This window comes from Sinocyclocheilus grahami, unplaced genomic scaffold (genome assembly GCF_001515645.1).
Source record: "Sinocyclocheilus grahami isolate Dianchi unplaced genomic scaffold, SAMN03320097.WGS_v1.1 scaffold834.1, whole genome shotgun sequence".
Classification (NCBI taxonomy): Eukaryota; Metazoa; Chordata; class Actinopteri; order Cypriniformes; family Cyprinidae; genus Sinocyclocheilus; species Sinocyclocheilus grahami.
In genome coordinates this window covers 133985-153641 of record NW_015506013.1, presented here as the reverse complement: position 1 = coordinate 153641, position 19657 = coordinate 133985, and the positions used below count along the sequence as shown (strand labels likewise).

The window sequence follows — 19657 nt, the reverse complement described above, 5'->3', positions numbered from 1 at the left end:
AGAAGGTTAAATCCTCCACGGCCGCCCTCTATACCCTCTTGGTACCTGACTCTAGTGCTCACGGCACTACAGCAGGGCCCATTTGAGGCTTTGCAGACAGTTGAGCTGAAGTTCCTCTCAATGAAGACTCTGCTCCTGCTGGCATTGGCCTCCATCAAGAGGGTAGGGGACCTGCATGGATTTTCGGTCAACGATTCGTGCCTAGAGTTCGGGCCGGCTGACTCCCAGGTGACCCTGAGGCCCTGGCCCGGCCATGTGCCCAAGGTTCCTGCTACTCCCTTCAGGGATCAGGTGGTGAACCTCCAAGCGCTGCCCTCGGAGGAGGCAGACCCAGCCCTGGCTTTGCTCTGTCCCGTCCGAGCCTTAAGGGGCTATATTGACCGGACGCAAAGCTTCAGGACCTCAGACCAGCTCTTTGTCTGTCACGGAGGCCGGCAGAAGGGGAATGCCGTCTCAAAGCAGAGGATGGCCCACTGGATAGTGGATGCCATCACCCTGGCTTATCAGGCACAGGGTGTGCCCTGCCCGCTCAGGCTGCGGGCTCACTCAACTAGAAGTGTTGCATGCTCCTGGGCGCTGGCTCGTGGTGCCTCGCTGTTGGATATCTGTAGAGCTGCGGGCTGGGCAACCCCTAACACGTTTGCCAGATTTTATAGCCTTCGTGTGGAGCCGGTCTCCTCCTGTGTTCTCACCTCAAACAGATAGAAGCACTGAGGGGCCCCGGCTTCGGGTTGGCTTGCAAAACCACTCCAGAGAGTCCATACAGTAGACCCTGTTGAGTTCCTCCGTCCCCTCGGCAGCCAGACGTGGCGGAGCGTCCGGCGCCAGGCCTTCACTCGCTGAATCCTCGAGAACCGGTAGAAGGCTGGGTTCCATATGTAAGACCTAAGTGGATCCCATATGTGTAAAGTCCACGGTATAGTCTGGAGCCCGTGTTTCCCGGGCAGACTTCTGCCATTCCAAGAGGGTTCAATCACCTCCATTCTTCCATATGCACCTAAGGGATGTCCATATGTGTATTGCTTCCGAAACCTCCTTCGGGAAGGTTCGAGCTTCCGTAACGCCCCTGTTCCAAGTAGAACGGGTACGTTTTCCCAGTCTTACTCATTGGGTAGTGCCATAGCAGCAGTAGCTGGTCCTCTTGTGAAGAAGCCCTGGCCTACGCCAAAAAGTAGGGGCGCAGGTGGCTTCCACAGGACACTGGAAGGGGCAGTAGCTGTGGCCCTTTGGTAGGATCACAATTTCGTCGGATGTCGAGAGTGACCGACTGAAAGGGAACGTCTCGGTTACGTATGGTAACCCTCGTTCCCTGAAGGAGGGAACGGAGACGTCACGTCCCGTCGCCACAGCTCCTGTACCACCGCTGAGCAGCCGGGTCACTGGCTCGGCTCCTCAGTGAATACCTGAATATGCGCTGCATCTGCTGCCTACTTATACTCACGCTGTGATCAGCAGCAGCTGGATGCAATAATCGCATGCCAATGTGCACTGGCTCATTTAGTTTACACTCGAAGTGGATTGGTCTCTCTAAGCGAGATCCCAATTTCGTCGGTCATCCTACGTGACGTCTCCGTTCCCTCCTTCAGGGAACGAGGGTTACCATACGTAACCGAGACGATCATTTCGGTGCATCCCGCCGTAAAACAAAGAAAAGAAAACAGAAATAGGTATATACTGTATAGCATTTAACGGCAGCGGTGATGATGAAGTGAGCGCTAGAGATAGCGGCCGGGCCTCTCGTTTCCCACGCCCGATCCGCGCATGCTGCTGGGCGGTGATCAAATGGACAGGGCGCCACTGTCACGAGCTGAGGCTCACGAATCATGGCAATTGCTTTCTCTTATCTCGGTTGTTTTGTCAAAAAAATATACTACATTAATTGATATTATAAATGCTTAAATGTATTCATCGCTTGCTTGATCAGCCGTTTGAATAATGATCGCTCTAGTTTATTAAAATGGCAAAAAACATTTCCAAGTTTATTTCCTTTATCAACAAGAGCAATTTATGTCAGAAAGAGAGTTTGGTAGTCAGCAAAGAAGGATAATTAATGAATACTAACATTGTTGCTGTTTTATTGCAATGGTGAAGCCATCACGGCGGAGAAAATTATTCGTAGATGGAGGTTTTAATCGCAGGTTAGAATTCTAATCCCGGATTTGTTAATCTGTGTTTGAAATTAAGTGGTGCAACACAACTCGATTTAAAATAAAACCCAGATCAACAAATCCTTGATTAGCTCTAAACTTTGCTTAAATTAATCCTTGTTGGTGCAACATCTGCCAAGGGATTGTTTTCCTGTGTATAATATAGGCATATGTATTAATGTATAGAATATTGGCAGATTGAACATTATTACTAGCCATACCAGCCGCATGGGCTCTGGCCAAGTAGTTTTCCCCCCATATAAAAATGACAGAGCATTATTTAGGTTTGGCCCTCAAGTGTCACAGCATGTAGCCTCTTGGTGAAAGTGCAAAGAGAAGAAATCCAAACTAGAACCAGGTGTGCATTACATGCCCTCTTGCCATATTTTGAGTTGTGCTGCAGTCTTTCAGAGTCTTGAACTTTTACTCAGAAATAGCTGCAATGTTTTTTTTTTCAATGCATCTAATGGTGTGTTATTTATTTTATTTTACAATTGTGTGGGTTTCCGTGAGTAAGGGATCAAGCCTGTGTCACTGTTTGTGTGAGAGGTGAGACTGTGTGGGAAGAGGTTGGTAGAACTAACTGTACTTGAATTGCAATAGCTTACAGCTCCCACATAATTACATTCTTCGTCAGTGTAGACCCTAAAAGGGTTTAATCATCTTGATGGCTGTGGCGTCATAACCTTTCCATTTGAGTTAATTTAAGCTATTTGTGTCTAAGAGAGCATCTTGAAAGGTTAATTCAAAGGCAATTTTTAATAATGTATTACAGCCTGCTTACATCCCTACATCGAAGACTAATTAGCAAACATTGTTAAAAATTGTTATTTAAAAATGTGAAAGAATAATTTTGCCATTAAATGTTTGTTCCAAATTATTTTGATGTTTTAATATTAAAATATTTGTTTATACATGGTGCATAAATCATACATTGTTGAATTTAACATTGTTTGCTAAACTAGGCTTTGATTACAAGAAAGCTCTTAATATCTACAGAGATGATAAGAGATTTGGAACGCAATAAATATTATTAACCATGTCTCCAGATACTGTTTTTTTTCAAGACTTCACCTAGTGCTGTTTGTTTTTGTCTCTTAAATGATGTGACAGCCTGGAGTCAGTTTGGCAGCAATATCACAACACTCTCTTCACAAAACTACTATATCACTCTGTTCTCAGATATCCACCTTTCTGACCTCCCACACTGGCATGGAGCTGTCGTAGTGTGCAGGAGCTTTACTTCCCTTCCATCTTTAATCTGATCTCCAGGGATTTTGGATTTCACACTGTCACACATGTGCCAAAAATTCCAAGGCATCTATCTCTTTTACTTCTATCTGTGTCTAAAACTGATATAGAGATTAAATAGAATGAGAGCAGAGATGATAAGCTAAAGCAGTAAACGAGAAAGAACGTGCAGGGGCTGGAACCTGCTCTCATGTTAATTTATGACCAATTTTAGCCCAGCCTGCATAGGAATCAGAAGCATCCTCGAATTAGAAACAAGGTTATTTCACTTATTATTTATTATATATACAGTGGGGCAAAAAAGTATTTAGTCAGCCACCAATTGTGCAAGGAGTTTATTTGCAAAAACAGATAACTCCATTTCTTTTTACATTTTCAAAAATCATGTTTTTTATTATGTTATCATGTATTTATTGTGTTAGATAGCTGTATTTTTTAGTTTACCTTTAGTTTTACCTAATCAAAATAACCCAACTGCAGTTTGATTGAGATTAATTGGAATGCACAATGAAAAAACATGATTTTTGAAATCTGTTAGTTAGTTATCTGTTTTTGCAAATGAACTCTTCATATATACAGTGTAGGCAAATTCCTTCCCCTTGAAGCATGTGAAGTTTGTAATATATACATTTGAAGTATATTATTATTATTATATTATTATTATTATTATTATTAATTATTATTCATATTCTTTGCATGGATTTCAGGTCTTTTCGAGCCGTACCCTTCTCTTGGATAATGTGGCCACTAACATTTGTGTACTGCTCTGAAAAGTTCATAAATTCAGTGCACAGTGTTGTTGCAGCTGTACCCTTTCAGTGCTAACATATGTGATGAATCTAATTGCCATTCAGGGGTTCAGTCTGATGGCCTTTAATTTCTTGGGCATTAGGATGTTTGTTCTTGGAGCAGAGGTCTACTTTAAAACAGGAATTACAAGTGAGTCATTAAATGATGGATCATATATACATGCCGAAGGCATTGCTACCGTGACTCCAGCCCACTTAGCAACAGGTGCACATTAATTAATAATCTCACTAAATACTTGTGACTTCAGGCATATTAATTCACTTAGTTCAAAGGGACATGTTTAATTATTTTCCCTCTCTCAAATGCCAGAGGTAGGTGAGAACTGGTTTGTGGAAGAGTTAGGGAGAGCAAAGGCCTTTCATTTGTAACTCTGTGTGGAGGCATTGTGCAGAATTTTAACTGGGGAGAAAAGCATGGAAAGCACAAAACAACAGGGCAGCACAAAACCATCCACTATAATCAAACAACTACTTGAAAAAAATGCTAGAAACTGATGCTTGGTGTCGAGTGAAAAAATATTGAACATTACTCAGTGGCTTTCTGCAGTTTGGCCAGTGTTTATGCACTCAGAGCAGCTGCTCCTGTTCTGTGAGTAGCGTTGTGGGATTTGCAGCTCGGGAAACTCACACCCACATAAAGCAAATGTCATAAAGCAAACTTCTAGAAGCTTTAAAACACATGATGCCTCGTTATTCTGATCACAGCCACAGATCAACACCACCTTAAGGCAGCATCGCACTAGCAGCAACTCAATTTTGGTCAGGGTGCCTCATTTGCTGTAGTCTAGCCTTCTTCTGTTGGAGATATGACACTCCTAGTTGTATGGGAGAAGGGTGACAAATAAATAATTGCTTCAAATAATTGCTCATTTGTTGGTGCATCAGCCATGAGAGTTCTGACTAGCGAAAAATTGGTTGAAAAATCATTTTAAAAATGGGCTATGATGACAGTTTATGTGGGATGACAATACTTTAATTGACTTTGAAAGCCATGAATTTGACAAATGTACCCATAGAAAAGTAAAATCACAAATGAGATCTTTAAGACCTCAGTTGTTTCTCTGAGATTGCAGTGAGATTAAATAAAGAGCAAATAGATACCAGAGAAAAATCTCAGTAATATTATGTACAGTATTTACCCAGCAAAAGATATGTTCTAAGAACATTTTGCTAATTTATGAAAAATTATAAAAATGTCAGTTCTAATTGTGCTCTGAATATTAGAAACAGGTTTCTTTTATTTTTTATAAAAAAAAAAAAAAAACTTTAAAGGGATAGTTCACCCAAAAATGAAAATTCTGTCATCATTTACTCACTTTCATGTTGTTCCAAATCTGTATGAATTTCTTTCTTCTGCTGTACACAAAAATAGTTTCTGGTCCCCATTGACTTCCACAGTGTAGAAGTCAGTGGGGACCAACACCTGTTTAGTTACCCACAATCTTCCTATTATCTTTAATGTTGAAGAAAAAATGCAAATATGTGAATGTTTTATTTGAAAGTTCTCTAAATGTTCTGAAACAAATAGTAACACTTAAAAAATGTTAGACGAACATCTAGCTAAAATATTTTAGAAAAAAACTTATATGAACAATGTGTAAATAATGACTTGCAAATGTTTTGAGAATGTTATGACTTTGAACAAACTTTCTTTCAATATTACTAGAAGAACGTTTGTTCATAAATTTGAGAGAACCTTGCCAGAACAATATCCAAAGTTCTGAGAACATTGTCTCAACAGCTGCTTTATAGTCTTATTGTATGAAATTTGTTGATTTTTATATCTCTTTTACTGTTTTATATCATTTGTTTCAGTTTTTTCTCCTAAAGAAAACTGATACCTAAACAAAACATAATTGAGAACTGTGCAAAACCACCTCAATAAAATGTAATGTTCTTCTGGATAGAAAGCTGTAGATAGATAAAAAGATTTGGAAATCACATTGTGCGGCACAATGTACCATTCGCCGAAATAAACTCGAATTATACGCTGAGAACAGTCCTATAAAATGTCCTTATAATTGGGACCACTTTTTCAAAGTTTTACTGGAACATCTGAAAAGAGATTGCCACTAAACAAAACCAACTTTCTAATGTTTCTTACTTTGTGCACTTGCGGTTGCCAAGTTTAGAAAAGCCTATTAGTTTACCAATAGAAGGTTTTGGTGCCTGTTTCCCAAACATTAAATGATCTACCTAGAAAATCATCACATTTTTTATATTACATATTTTAATATTTTATACCTCAATTATCTTTTCTTATTTATTATTCATTTTAAGAATTTGAAAGAGTTTTATTACTGTAGGCCTAAATGGGACCACATAAAATAAAACAAACTTCAGATAAATAACACAAAAAAGTCTTTGATCCATTTTCTAAACTCGGAGGAGAAACCTAAGAACCGCAGAAGTTTTGATATGTGTTACTTGCTTTTTTTGCACTGCTTTATTTGAGAAATCTAACGGAGTGAATACTGTTGATCTTGTGGGGGAAACTCTGTCACTTTGTGTAGAAGTTCTTGTGTTGTGATCTGATCAGAGCAGGCTGAAGTTGTTTTTACAGTGGCAATGCTGCATTGTAGATTATTGTGGAAACCAGGCACATGCCTAGAGAAAACTAGCAACTTGTCAGAACTGTGTGACGGTTATATTTTATAAGTATGTAAGTGTGAGAAATGAGAAACGCTGATGGTAATGACAGTTATCTATGATGCAGAGCGAAGTGCTACAAGATATCACAATTATGCGATATGCTTTCCACGGTACTGTGAATTATTCTACCGTACCAGCAGCTCACATAAACTAATGGCTCTCTCACTGCTAGACGAGACAGTCTGTGCTGTGACTCACACTAGACAAAGTCTTGCAAGCTAATGTTTTGACTACTACCATTTAATTTGTATTCTAGAGCCATCCATTCGGATATAAATGATCAAGTAATAAATGGTAGTAAATGACCAAACATCATTAGTAAGTTCTATATATATATTATTTCTCTTGTTATTGTCCCATGTGTGCTTGTGCCATTGTCATCTCCCAGTAGATTCTGAATCACACACAACTGAAGATCACATATAACAGCACACACATGCTGCCTCATCGTCTGAATTTACATTCTGCTTGACTTGATCCACTCGATTCTGTTCTTCTTCCTCCCCAGGGATTTTGACAGTAGTGATATGGATCAGTTGCCTACTGCTCATTTTGGGTGTCCTTGCTTCTCCTTCTGACAGTCTGGATTAGAGGAACCCTCTCATGTCAACTCTGGAGGGAGAGACAGTCTTTGGACATCTTCAGGGACGCTTCATTCTGGGACCGAGACACAGGCCACCCTGCCCTTGATGGTGAGCGTTTCTCTCCAGCACAAGCTGTCTCTCCAGGCATGTATGAAGCTTACTAACAAAAGCAGAATTTGTTGTCACACACTGCTGCTGCTCATGTCCTTTATTTCATTGCTTCTGGATGTTTCCTCATCCTATGCTGCCTGTCAGCACATGGTGACCATAATGATCCTAATTTCAGTTGGCCTCTTAATAGAAAGTATTGGATTTTACTTATTTCATTTGGTCTAAATTCAAATCTAGAATGTTACTTAATCATACACAACATTCGTATTGCATTACTGTTGTTATTTTTAGTACTTTTTATTATTTTATTTGTGTTTTTTCATTGATACTTTTACCCTTTGCTGTTCGTTAGGTTTGGTGTTTTGATATTCGGATTAGTAAAGTAACATTTAAATTTTTGGTGCTTGATCTACTTATAATTAATAATAATAATTAATAATCTGAAGTGTGTTACTTTAAATTTTGATGTGACCAACTATGTGCGCAGGACTGAATGCACCAATATTGAAATTCTGGCTGTTGCCAATATTTGTTCACATTACCCATAATTGGCTAATATGAAAAAATTCTGTACGCTTCAGTTTAAAAATATAAAAAATAAATAATTCTGGTGCTTGTGAATAAATACATTCATGAATGTCAGTGAATGCTACATGTGCATTTAGGCATCACAAATGTATAATATATAATATTAAAAACAGATTTTTTTTAATTATTTGATTTGCTAAAGATTACATTCGTGTTAATGAAGGATTAGTATTTTCAAAGATTAATTTAACTGAGTGTTAGATGATAGCAGATGATAACGATCTGAATGTATTAGGAAAAATTAACAAGTTAGGAGTACTAAATATTCAATATTAGTAAATAAAAATCATCAATAACCAGTATGGTACCATGAAGTACGGTATCATATGGTACCTTATGAAACCTGTATTAGGGATTATGGGTCACTTTTTGGTTGAAGTAAAAAAATGACAGTATTTAGGAGCAACATACCACAGACTTTGTTTTGATAGTTCTTTCTTCTTTAATTTATTTACAAAGCACAATTTAATATAACAGCAGTTGCCTAGCTGTTGTTAAATTAACACCAATATCTGAGTTTTCAAACATATAATGCACATTAATTTTCTATGTTTATTGCAGTTGAATTATAGTTGAAAACATCTCTTCCCCATGTTGGAAGAAATAGTATTCAAAGAATGCAAAAGCATTGCAGGAGTACATGTGAGCATGATTGCTATTGTACTTCTAGATGCTGTGTCAAGCTTATCAGTGACATACGGATCGCAACAAGTTTACGTTCAGTTCACCCTGAGGCTTTTGATTTAAAAGCCTTTATAAACTGTCTAGCTTTCTGTTGCTTGTGCACGATAATAATAAAGCATCCAAATTATTGTATAGATCAAGTACATTGTAATTCTCTGTACAAAATGCAGTATTTGCACATGTAATGCATAGTAGGACAGAGAGTCCCCAATCAACTTATGATGAGAAAATGTAATGCAAAATAAACTTTAGATGAACGCTACCTATACACCGTGAATTCCAAACCACACATCTAATAAACAATGTGGCATCCAGCACACCAGCAAATGCAATTATTCTGTTTTCTGTTCCATCATTAAACACTTGAATGCTTGAAAGACAACATGTTTCAAGGCCAGACACACATTAGAGTTTCCCCCAATGCTGCTTTCGCTGTCTTTCTGCACAGCTTCGAATGAGCCAGAGCCATTAAGGAGTTACTCACTCACTTTCTCAGCTGCACATAGCCTGGAGCGCAAAGAAGAAGATCAAGAAAGACTCTTGCAAAAAAGACCCTTTATTTCATTATTTTTGGGAGGGGATCCACAGTTCGTGTGCTTTCTGCTGGCCTTAGGATTACATTAGACAGTTTTTACAGCGCCGTCTCCTATAGGAGATCTTGCATAACTTTTGTTATCAAGTAAGAGGAGACAAAGACAAGTAGGAGAACCTTAATTATAATACCAGGACAGCTTAGCTCATTAAATGGACAGTTCACTGAGAAATAAAATGTTCGGTCTTCCATTAAACACCTTCATGTCACTCCAAACCTGTATGACTTTGAGGAGAATTGTTTATAAACCTTTTGTCAAAAGAGAATCTTCAACGTCTCCTGTAGTTTTTCACCCAAATAAAAGCTCTATGCTTTACAGTTCGAAAGAAATCAAGATGACCATAAATATTAATTTTAGTAATTTTACTTTTGTTCTGTAAAATAAAATAAAATATAAACATATTATTATTAGGATTGTACTGATTTTTATTTTATAATAGTAGTATATTGTATATACAATAGTATTGTTACAATATAGTATTTTGTCATTTTTTAAATAATAATAATGCATAGTCATATTAAATGCGTAGAAAACAGATTTGACATTTTTGTGCTTAGCTAATCACATACAATATAGATTTAGAAGAACAACAAAGTAAATGAAGAGAGTTTTCATTTTTGGGTGAACTGTCTCTTTAATGCCTGTATAAAGACAGTTAATGACAAAATCTATTAGACGATTCTGATATTTTAGAGTTTCAGTCACAATAAAAGAGATTTTCTTCAAAATGACTCATTGCTCTGGACTTTAACCCTCTGTGTCAGGATTCTGCTTCTTCAAACCTGCTGTTGGCCTGAGTAACAAATCACATCTTCATTCCTCGAGTGGGAAACGGATTTCACTGTTACAACCCACAGAGCTGTTTCCTTTGAAAAATAATTACTATTCATTAAAGTGGCCTGTCAGATTCTCTTCTACCCTACTCTTCTCTTCTCCCTCACAGGATGTCCTTCAGGACTCCCGGTGGCTGTCATTCTGTCAGCCCCCAACCATCTTATCGATTCACACATCTCTGCTGAAGCTGAGGAAACTGGTGTGCCAATTCCTTCGGTTCCTCTACCAGCTTTGACCTTTTCATTTCTTTAAAACCCCCGTTTTAGATGGAACAAATAAACTAGGCCGGTGTATCCACCCTCAATGCCCATGGAAACCTGTCTTGTTAACTTTCTTCCTGTTCTCAGTTGTGCTAAACCTGTTTGTGGTGTCTCTTTATCTGCCTTTGAATCCTCAAACGTACACTGGAGGAGAATCAGGAAGAATTTATTTGCTCTGTGGTGTGGTGTGTTGAAGTCAGATTATATTTTGAACTACCTGACTCGCTTATCTTCCTGTTTCCTCACAGGATTTCTGTTCCAGCAGGGACATATAGAGTCGTAGGAAAGAGTCCCTGAGGTCAGAATGGCCTCTCTCATAAACATACAGCAACAGTTCTGTCCCCTTATATTTAATAAACCTTTTCAGTTTGTAGTCCTAAAACCTGAAAGGGAATTATCATTGTCATTGAGGATTTGCACTGGGAATTTCTAATGTTTCTGCTTCCTGTTTGCTATTGTAATATCAACCCAGGCTCATTGAAAAACATGCCTGGTGCGACATTTCTGCAGAATGATATTTCATACCACTTCATACCACTTTTATCACAATTTCAAAATGAAATGTCCAGTGAGTGGCGCCAAAAGTGCATTCAGATTTATCCGAAACATTTATCTGAATCTGGTAACTTTTTAATTTGAAGTTTGTTGTACATATTGCTAGAATTCGGAAATGAAATGCCCAGTGAGTGGCCCTAAAAGATTAATGCTCTATCACATTTGAAAATAATGCTCCACCTACACTAAACATTAACCCATAATATTAACAAAAGCAAGTATGAGATAAAAACAGATTCACTAACCATGCCATAGTTTGCTTTTATAAGTCTTTGAGTTGTTTTATTGTGAATCGTATTTCACAGGACTCATTCCTGAGCGTTCTGCATTGAAAGTGCAGTGTTGTACCAGGTGTGCTGTCGAACAAGTTTACCATGTCAGAATAGCCATACATATATAGTGCTGATTATGTGTTGCAAACAACTAAATGTATTCGTTAACAAACAAGGTGCTATGGTAAAAGTGTTTTGAGGTCATAACATAGTATTGTGCAAGGAACTGAATGAAAATAAGTCTTTATTAGTCGATAAACATAGTATTGTGCAAGGAACTGCATGAAAATAAGTCTTTATTAGTTGATAAACATAGTATTGTGCAAGGAACTGCATGAAAATAAGTCTTTATTAGTCGATAATCTGCCGCTGTAATCATAATTTGTGTGAAAATTAATAAAAGTTGTTGGTGTTTTTTTTCCCAGTGAGCCTATGTTGCGTAATATACATAAAATCAGTTCAAATTTAAATTTAGAAATTGGAGTTTAAAATATATTCTCAGTTTAATTCCAAATAAGGGACAACCCTGTGAACTACAGACCTTGTTTATTTTAAATAGAAAACTGCTGTTCTAAAAACCTATTAGAAATTAGCCTACAAATGAATGTCTCCATAAAAGTAAATGATTAGTACCATGGAAAACAATGGCTACATTTAATCTTTTAATGGTCGTCTGTTGCTGTATAACAGATCAAAGAGTATGCTCTTCATGGTAAAAAGGAGATGGCACTTACCCAGTAAAGCATTTATTTAGACTCCATGGGGGGAGAGGATTGTTTCATCCTTTTATTAATTCATATAAGAACATTTACATCTTGTTAAAACATTGAGAGAGAGAGAAATGATCTTAAGAGTATAAAGATAATGTTTCATTTCACGACCACACTGCCCATATCTGACTCTGTACAGAATCATACACCACATATAGAATCCCCTCTGCAATACTTCAAGCTGGCACCTCACGCCCGTAACGGAGCTACATTGTCTCTCATAGAAATGGATGCAGTCAGACTATTTACATTCAGCACTTTGGTTCGGGACATTGAAAAAAAAACATATGTTGCACTATGGCAAAGCATGGAGGCTGAAGGCAGGACCCTGGACTGAACTCTGTGAGATTAAATGTTATTTGAATATTATATAAAAAAGGTGGATGTACAGGCTGTTTATGAGAGATACAGAGATACAATTTCAGTCACTTGATGTTTACAGCATGGTAAAGCTGTCTGGAATGCTGTGTTCATACAGATATACAGTTATGGGTGTCTGGCTATCCTCAACACAGAAATGAAGTTTAAAGATAGGATGAGAGGGAAGTTGATTGCAACTGGAATTAAGTACAGGGCTGAAATATCCTTCCTTTCTGAGGTTTTCGAGGAGTCCTGATGTGTAAGTTCACTCAGCGACTAGTATGACGCTAACGGATACCTCAAACTCCAGGAGCTGAATTCACTTGACAACATGCCATTTTGTTTCAGAGCATGCTCGGTAAATAACTACAGTCTGAAATTAATTAATACAATGATTTCACTACAAATAATTTTTTGCCCCCTTGCCACAGCATTACTGTGCACATTAGAGGATTTATTTTTTGCTAAATAAATTTATTATATGCTAATAAGGAATGGGTTTCAAACGCTTTCCTGGAATCTGAAAAACCTCACATTTTATTTTTAAGTCACTGAAACAGCGTGCAGAAAAAGCCTGAAAGTAGGTCACATTTGACATGTTTCTAGAAAAGCATAATCTTGTGTATCTGAGAAGCAATATCAGAATAAAACCCTTGGTGAATTCCCAAAGAAATGAAAATAAAGCTGCTTGTAACTGTTACAGTAAATAATCTGAGAGCTGTGTTGAAGGTAAAAGCCTCAAATGAAGTACAGAGTACAGTTTTAGATATTTGGTGGACGTTAACATGAAATCTGCTTAAAGAAAGCTTAAATTGTTTAAACTAGAATCCCAAAAATAGCTGGATTAGATATTAGTATGTTCACTTTGACATGAGAGTGTATTACAATAGGTACAGCACAATCTGAGTAGATGGTCAGAGCCTCAGTGAATAATGAATTTTCATCTCATGACTTTGCACAGAAAAATGTAATAGCTTTCTCAGTCAACTGTGCACATAAACAAGAATGATACCATGATGGCTAGAGTGATTTTAATCAGAAATATATTAGTTTGGGGGGAAAAAAACAAACAAACTAAAAAGATGATTCATATCTCACATGTCCATGAGATAAATAGGTGACACTATTTAATAACTTTCATATCTTTTTATATAATACATATTTGAACAGTATAGTATGCCTACATAATACCTAAAATATCACTTGTTAATAGATTACATTATACACATGAAATTAATATTCATAACTTTAATGTACACTATAGTTCAGAAGTTTGGGGTCAGTAAGAGTTCTTTTTTTTTTAAACAGAGCCTCATTTGAGCTAGCTGCACAGCTGGCTGAGTTCTGACTCGGTGGAGTTGGGGAGCTTGGCGTTGAAACTCTGGAGCGCTTCCCGTATGCGTACCACCTCGCTGGACGAAAGCTTGAGCCTGTGCCTCAGCAGGCAGGAGAAGAGGTCCAGCGGCTGGGCTCCTGGCGGAGAGAGCCGGTTAATGCGGTCCCTCATCTCCAGAAGCATCAGGAAGGCCGCATCCTGCGAACCCTGCGTGTACGGGTAGTCCAACTGCAGGATCAGGTCCTTGATTCCCTCTGGATCAAAGTGCATGCTGTAGCCAAAGACCTTCAGGCTATTGATTTTCATGTAGCCCAGGTTGGCCGAGTGGTCATCCAGGTCCAGTGGCTCATAAAAAAGCGTCTCGTTGGCGGTGGGATCGTCTGTGATTATGCGACTGCGCAGGTAAATGTGCACAGTTTCGAAGAAGGACTTCCACTTACTGCCAAGAGCGAGGGTCCAGTTATAGCACTGGAGTGAGGCGTCCAATTTAGTTCTTTCCCAGTCTGGGAATTCCTGCTGGTTGATGGGCATAAACCAGCTCTCGGAGTGGCTGCCCCCGAAGGGGTTGACATAGATTGCAGGCACGGGTTCCAGCGTGCTGTTCTTGGTGGAACAGATCTGGAAAGAGATCCCCATCAGCATGTGGATGAGGTTGGACTTGTTCTTGTTGCTCTTGAGGGTGAGCAGCATGCGCTTTCTCCACGCCGGATTGAACCAGCTGCCCAGACGCACGTCGTTGCTGATGTAGATGGCGTGGACCTCCATGCGGCTGTCGAGCCTTTGGAGGAGGTAACGCATTTCTGCGTCCGGCATGTCAAAGTCAAAGTTGACGTAGTGGTCCAAAGAGTTGGCAATGTTGGGACGACAGAATCCCAAATAGAGGATGCTGCCTGGGAGGCATGTGCCACAGCGGGTGATGTTGTCTGGGGCGCAGGACGAGCAGAGGGTCCCCTCACCCACCTTACATGGCACGTTGCCCTGGCAGACAGTGCGTTGCTCAGTGGCGCAGATGCAGCCCTGCATTTCCTCAGAGAAGGTGCTGTACACACCATGCTCGCTGCAGTACAACAGAGACTGCGCTTTGTTGAGCCAAAAACCCAGAGTCCTGCAAGAAAGAAGGTGATAATTACGGACAAGATTAGTTCCTGAAAAAATGACAGGCTTGGCTTTACTAAATAAAGATGAAATCGAAAGAAATCTGGGCTTCGCTGACATGAAAAATTGTTCACTAACATGTTAAAATTGTTCAGTGAAGACTTGACATCGGCCTTATTTTCTTTGTGGTAAATGAGGCATTCATTTCCTCTTGCTGATTGATACGAATATTAATCGAGTGCTGATGGCCCGTTCTTTGACAAATGCAAATTGTTCTTAACCAGTAGAGGAAGTGAGTCTTAAAAGCCTTTGGGGATGCGTGTGCATTCTTTTTATTCTCTTTCATCCAATTTAACGAGAGACAAGTCACTTAAATAAATGCTCCAACTCCATGGGCTATCCATTATCTTCCTACTCACTTCACAACTGTTGACGCATACGTAATGCCATGCATACATAAATAAAATGTCTTGCATCACATGCCCTTTCTGTTGGCTGCCTCCCTGTGAGATTTCTTTTCATCAGGCATCCTTTTGTCCTGGACTGTTGAGTTTATTAATAATCTTATAAATCCACTAATGTAACATGTACTTCTTGTTCATTAGAGCCTTTGATGTCAAGATGCCATTCAGGCAGTTAAATAAACCACTAAGCAGTTCTCACACATTAATGTTGACTCAGACAGATGCATCTTGGTTCAACTTGGTTCAATGATTTAGTACTGGTTATCTCTTATGTGAATCTTCTATTTTGATGAAAAACTCCTCTGAAATCAGTCATCAGTTAAAATATTTTTCCTTTATTATCATTTAAACAAACTGAATAGAACACGAAGAACTGCATTTCTGGAATTACTTTTAGTAAGAATTGCATTTCTGGAATTATTTCTGTTCAGATCTCAGACTTGGCCAAATATCAGTGAAGTTCGTAACTTTCTTTTGAGGGCATCTTCGTTACATAGCTGATTGTTTGCAATGAAATTAACCCTAGAATTTGTGACTATAAAACTATGAATGCACAAGTTGTTTTCTTTTAAGAAAAGTCACCCTGTTTTTAATCTTTATTTTCAGTGCACTGAAGACATCACTTGAGAATTTCACGAAAATACTTTTGACTAGTGAAAGTCTTCAAACTGAAGGATGCTAACTACAACCTGTCACTTGCTTGGAGCTCTTGATTATAGAGTGCACACACTGACCACTCTTCAGAAACTTTCACTCTATATGGGCACCACAAGTCCAAGGCCGCATTTACATTACATGGTTCAAGTGACCCTATTCCGATTTTTTTCTCAGATGGGGCACAGATCGGATATGACCCACGAACATGTAAGCAGGAAAAAACAGACACAAGGATTTCGATACATGCATTTGTGTCTGCCATGTAAGCGGACAAATTGGAAAAAGTGATGGCGGCAAATGACGTCAACTCAGGTGAACACTTTTCTGGGTCAGTACATCTAACTTAAGTTGTGTAAACAAGAATGATACCATGATGGCTAGAGCAATTTTAATCAGAAATATATTAGTTTGGGGGGGAAAAAACAAACAAACTAAAAAGATGATTCATATCTCACATGTCCATGAGATAAATAGGTGACACTATTTAATAACTTTCATATCTTTTTATATAATACATATTTGAACAGTATAGTATGCCTACATAATACCTAAAATATCACTTGTTAATAGATTACATTATACACATGAAATTAATATTCATAACTTTAATGTACACTATAGTTCAGAAGTTTGGGGTCAGTAAGAGTTCTTTTTTTTTTAAATTGACAGTGGCAATAAAGACATTTACAATGTCACAAAAGATTTCCATTTAAAATAAATGCAGCTGAATCTCAGAAAAAAATATATCATGGTTTCCACAAAAATATAAAACAGCACAACTCTTTTCAACATTAATAATAACAAGAAAAAAAAACATTTCTGAAAGATAGTTTGACACTGAAGACTGGAATAATGACAGCTGAAAATTCAGCTTTGCCATCAAAGGAATAAATTACATTTTAAAATATATCAAGTATATTAAAATAGAAAAGAGTTAAAGCATAAGACACTAACAGATTTATTTGAAAAAGTTATTTTAAAAAATCGCACCAATCCCAAACCTTTGGACGGTAGTATACATTATATATGTTAGTATTGTTTATAAGTAAATTTATGAAAGTTATTATAAAGTGTTACCAAAAATACATTGTAACGTCAGGCAGTTTAGTTTAAACTCTCTGTTTCTCAAGAACGAGACTATGCCAGTTTACACAGGGCTGTTTTGATTGATTAGATGCCTTTCACTGTCTTGACAATTTGTTGAAGGTGCGAAAACTGATTCCTGTCTTAGACATTAAGATAAACAACTCATATTTACAGACTCCCTGTGATTTCCATCTTCTGAATTTAGCGAGAATGTTTTTCCCCTTCTCAGTTGAGTCACAGATATATCGTGACAGACAATGTGAAGGTCCTACAGCTCTCCATGACAACCACATAAATTGCAATTATTTTATTCTGGGTTTTTTTTTTATGTAGCGCTGTAAAAGTTGCTCCCCATATATTGAGCGATCCATCTTATCTTGACAGAAAACTGATCGTTTTTTTTATGTTGATGCATATACGCAATTTTCACAGACATTTCCACACATTCCAGTTTTATATAAAAAGCAGTAATAAATGCTCTGTGTTGTCAAAGGCTGTAATTCTGTGGTTGTTTGTGCTGACAAATGCTACAACCCAAGTAACTTAATCAAGAACACTTAAGCAGTACATGTATGGTTATTAAATGCTGAATGGAAATAATTGCCTCTAGATGTAGAGATACTAAATTAATTCATGTATTACAGTTATGCGTCTTCACATCATCATATGTTTAATAGAAAAGCAGGGAAATGTTGTGGAAAACAAAGCTATTGAACCAGGTGATGCAAATATTTTGCTCTGTATTTGCACATAGATAACATGTAATGCACTCCTCATATAATACGGCAATAAAAAAAAACTGACATTTACAGATTAGAGGTCACTGTAATTGAAATTAGAATTTAGTATTGAGGAAAAAAAAGAAAGATAATTTTTTCTTTTTTTTCTTTAAGAGAGAGACATACAGCCAGGTGTGCTTTGATATCAGAACAGAGACTTCACTTCGTAAGGCAATTGTTTTGTGTTGAAGTGTGTTTTTTTTTGGTCTTTGCACTTTCAAAAAAGTACAAATATGGGTGTTTATCTGTATATATCCAAGAAGCAATGTGAAGCTTTTCATGTCTTGAATGAGATGAGTAGTATTTACAAAGCAGCCCACAAACCTGTTCAAAACAATATTGTAAGTATGTACTGCAACCTTAAGGTTGCCTTCTCAAAAGAGATTTCAGTGAACATAAAAAAAAACAGTAAAGAAATTTTGCCATTCAATTTGCTTTCATGTTTACCTTTTGGTTTAGCAATATCTCTGGAATACAAAGGAAATTCTATTCAACATTCTGGCAATTCAGTCCCACATTAAGTACATATATACATATCTCACAATACAGGATTTGCGACTCCAGATAAAATAGAAAAGCACATTTGATTCTTTGCTGATTGTTATAACCATTGGACCACTGTGCTCTGACACTTTACATCGGAATAGATCGATTCTCTGGATTCGTCTTGAACAATGACATCACCAAGAATAACTACAACTTTAGCACATATGTGCTAAGAAATCGTAGCTATATATTCTCACTTAAAATGTTCTTTTTCATGAATCACTTAGTTAAAATCCCCATCGTCTCAAAAGGAACCCTTACTCAAAGACACTAAGTAGTTTGACTGTAGGCTAGATCCAACAAGGTTTTCCCAGCAAGGGAATATTCTGGGAACATACGGCTTCTAAGGTACGCTCCTGTATCAGTCACAATCAAAAATTCTGCTTCTTACAATTGCTGCCCAAAGGAAGAGGATTCAAAGACAATCTCATCCACAAACATTTACACGCACACTGACAATATATTTATTTTCCCTTTCTCTCTCATCACATTTACAAATACATTCTCACAGGCAGGCAAAAATGAGCAACAGAGCCTCATTTGAGCTAGCTGCACAGCTGGCTGAGTTCTGACTCGGTGGAGTTGGGGAGCTTGGCGTTGAAACTCTGGAGCGCTTCCCGTATGCGTACCACCTCGCTGGACGAAAGCTTGAGCCTGTGCCTCAGCAGGCAGGAGAAGATGATTGTTTGCAATGAAATTAACCCTAGAATTTGTGACTATAAAACTATGAATGCACAAGTTGTTTTCTTTTAAGAAAAGTCACCCTGTTTTTAATCTTTATTTTCAGTGCACTGAAGACATCACTTGAGAATTTCACGAAAATACTTTTGACTAGTGAAAGTCTTCAAACTGAAGGATGCTAACTACAACCTGTCACTTGCTTGGAGCTCTTGATTATAGAGTGCACACACTGACCACTCTTCAGAAACTTTCACTCTATATGGGCACCACAAGTCCAAGGCCGCATTTACATTACATGGTTCAAGTGACCCTATTCCGATTTTTTTCTCAGATGGGGCACAGATCGGATATGACCCACGAACATGTAAGCAGGAAAAAACAGACACAAGGATTTCGATACATGCATTTGTGTCTGCCATGTAAGCGGACAAATTGGAAAAAGTGATGGCGGCAAATGACGTCAACTCAGGTGAACACTTTTCTGGGTCAGTACATCTAACTTAAGTTGTGTAAATGCAGATATTGTATATGGGTCACTTTTAA

The 19657-nt window shown here is 38.1% G+C and overlaps 1 protein-coding gene and 1 long non-coding RNA gene across 2 annotated transcripts in view; one reads left to right on the top strand and one right to left on the bottom strand.

Annotated features, from left to right (window-relative positions):
• The window catches only part of LOC107562712 (uncharacterized), a 13917-nt gene extending 3357 nt beyond the window's left edge, over positions 1–10560 (top strand). The window contains exons 2-3 of the long non-coding RNA XR_001606018.1: positions 7368–7551; positions 10363–10560. This is a non-coding gene — a long non-coding RNA (uncharacterized lncRNA). The remainder of the gene's footprint in view (positions 1–7367; positions 7552–10362) is intronic.
• A 3226-nt stretch (positions 10561–13786) lies between these two features.
• LOC107562711 (BMP/retinoic acid-inducible neural-specific protein 3-like) overlaps positions 13787–19657 on the bottom strand; it is a 78505-nt gene continuing 72634 nt past the window's right edge. Inside the window, exon 7 of the mRNA XM_016247403.1 lies at positions 13787–14911. Coding sequence (XP_016102889.1) covers positions 13792–14911 — 1120 coding nt within the window. The 3' untranslated portion in view covers positions 13787–13791. The remainder of the gene's footprint in view (positions 14912–19657) is intronic.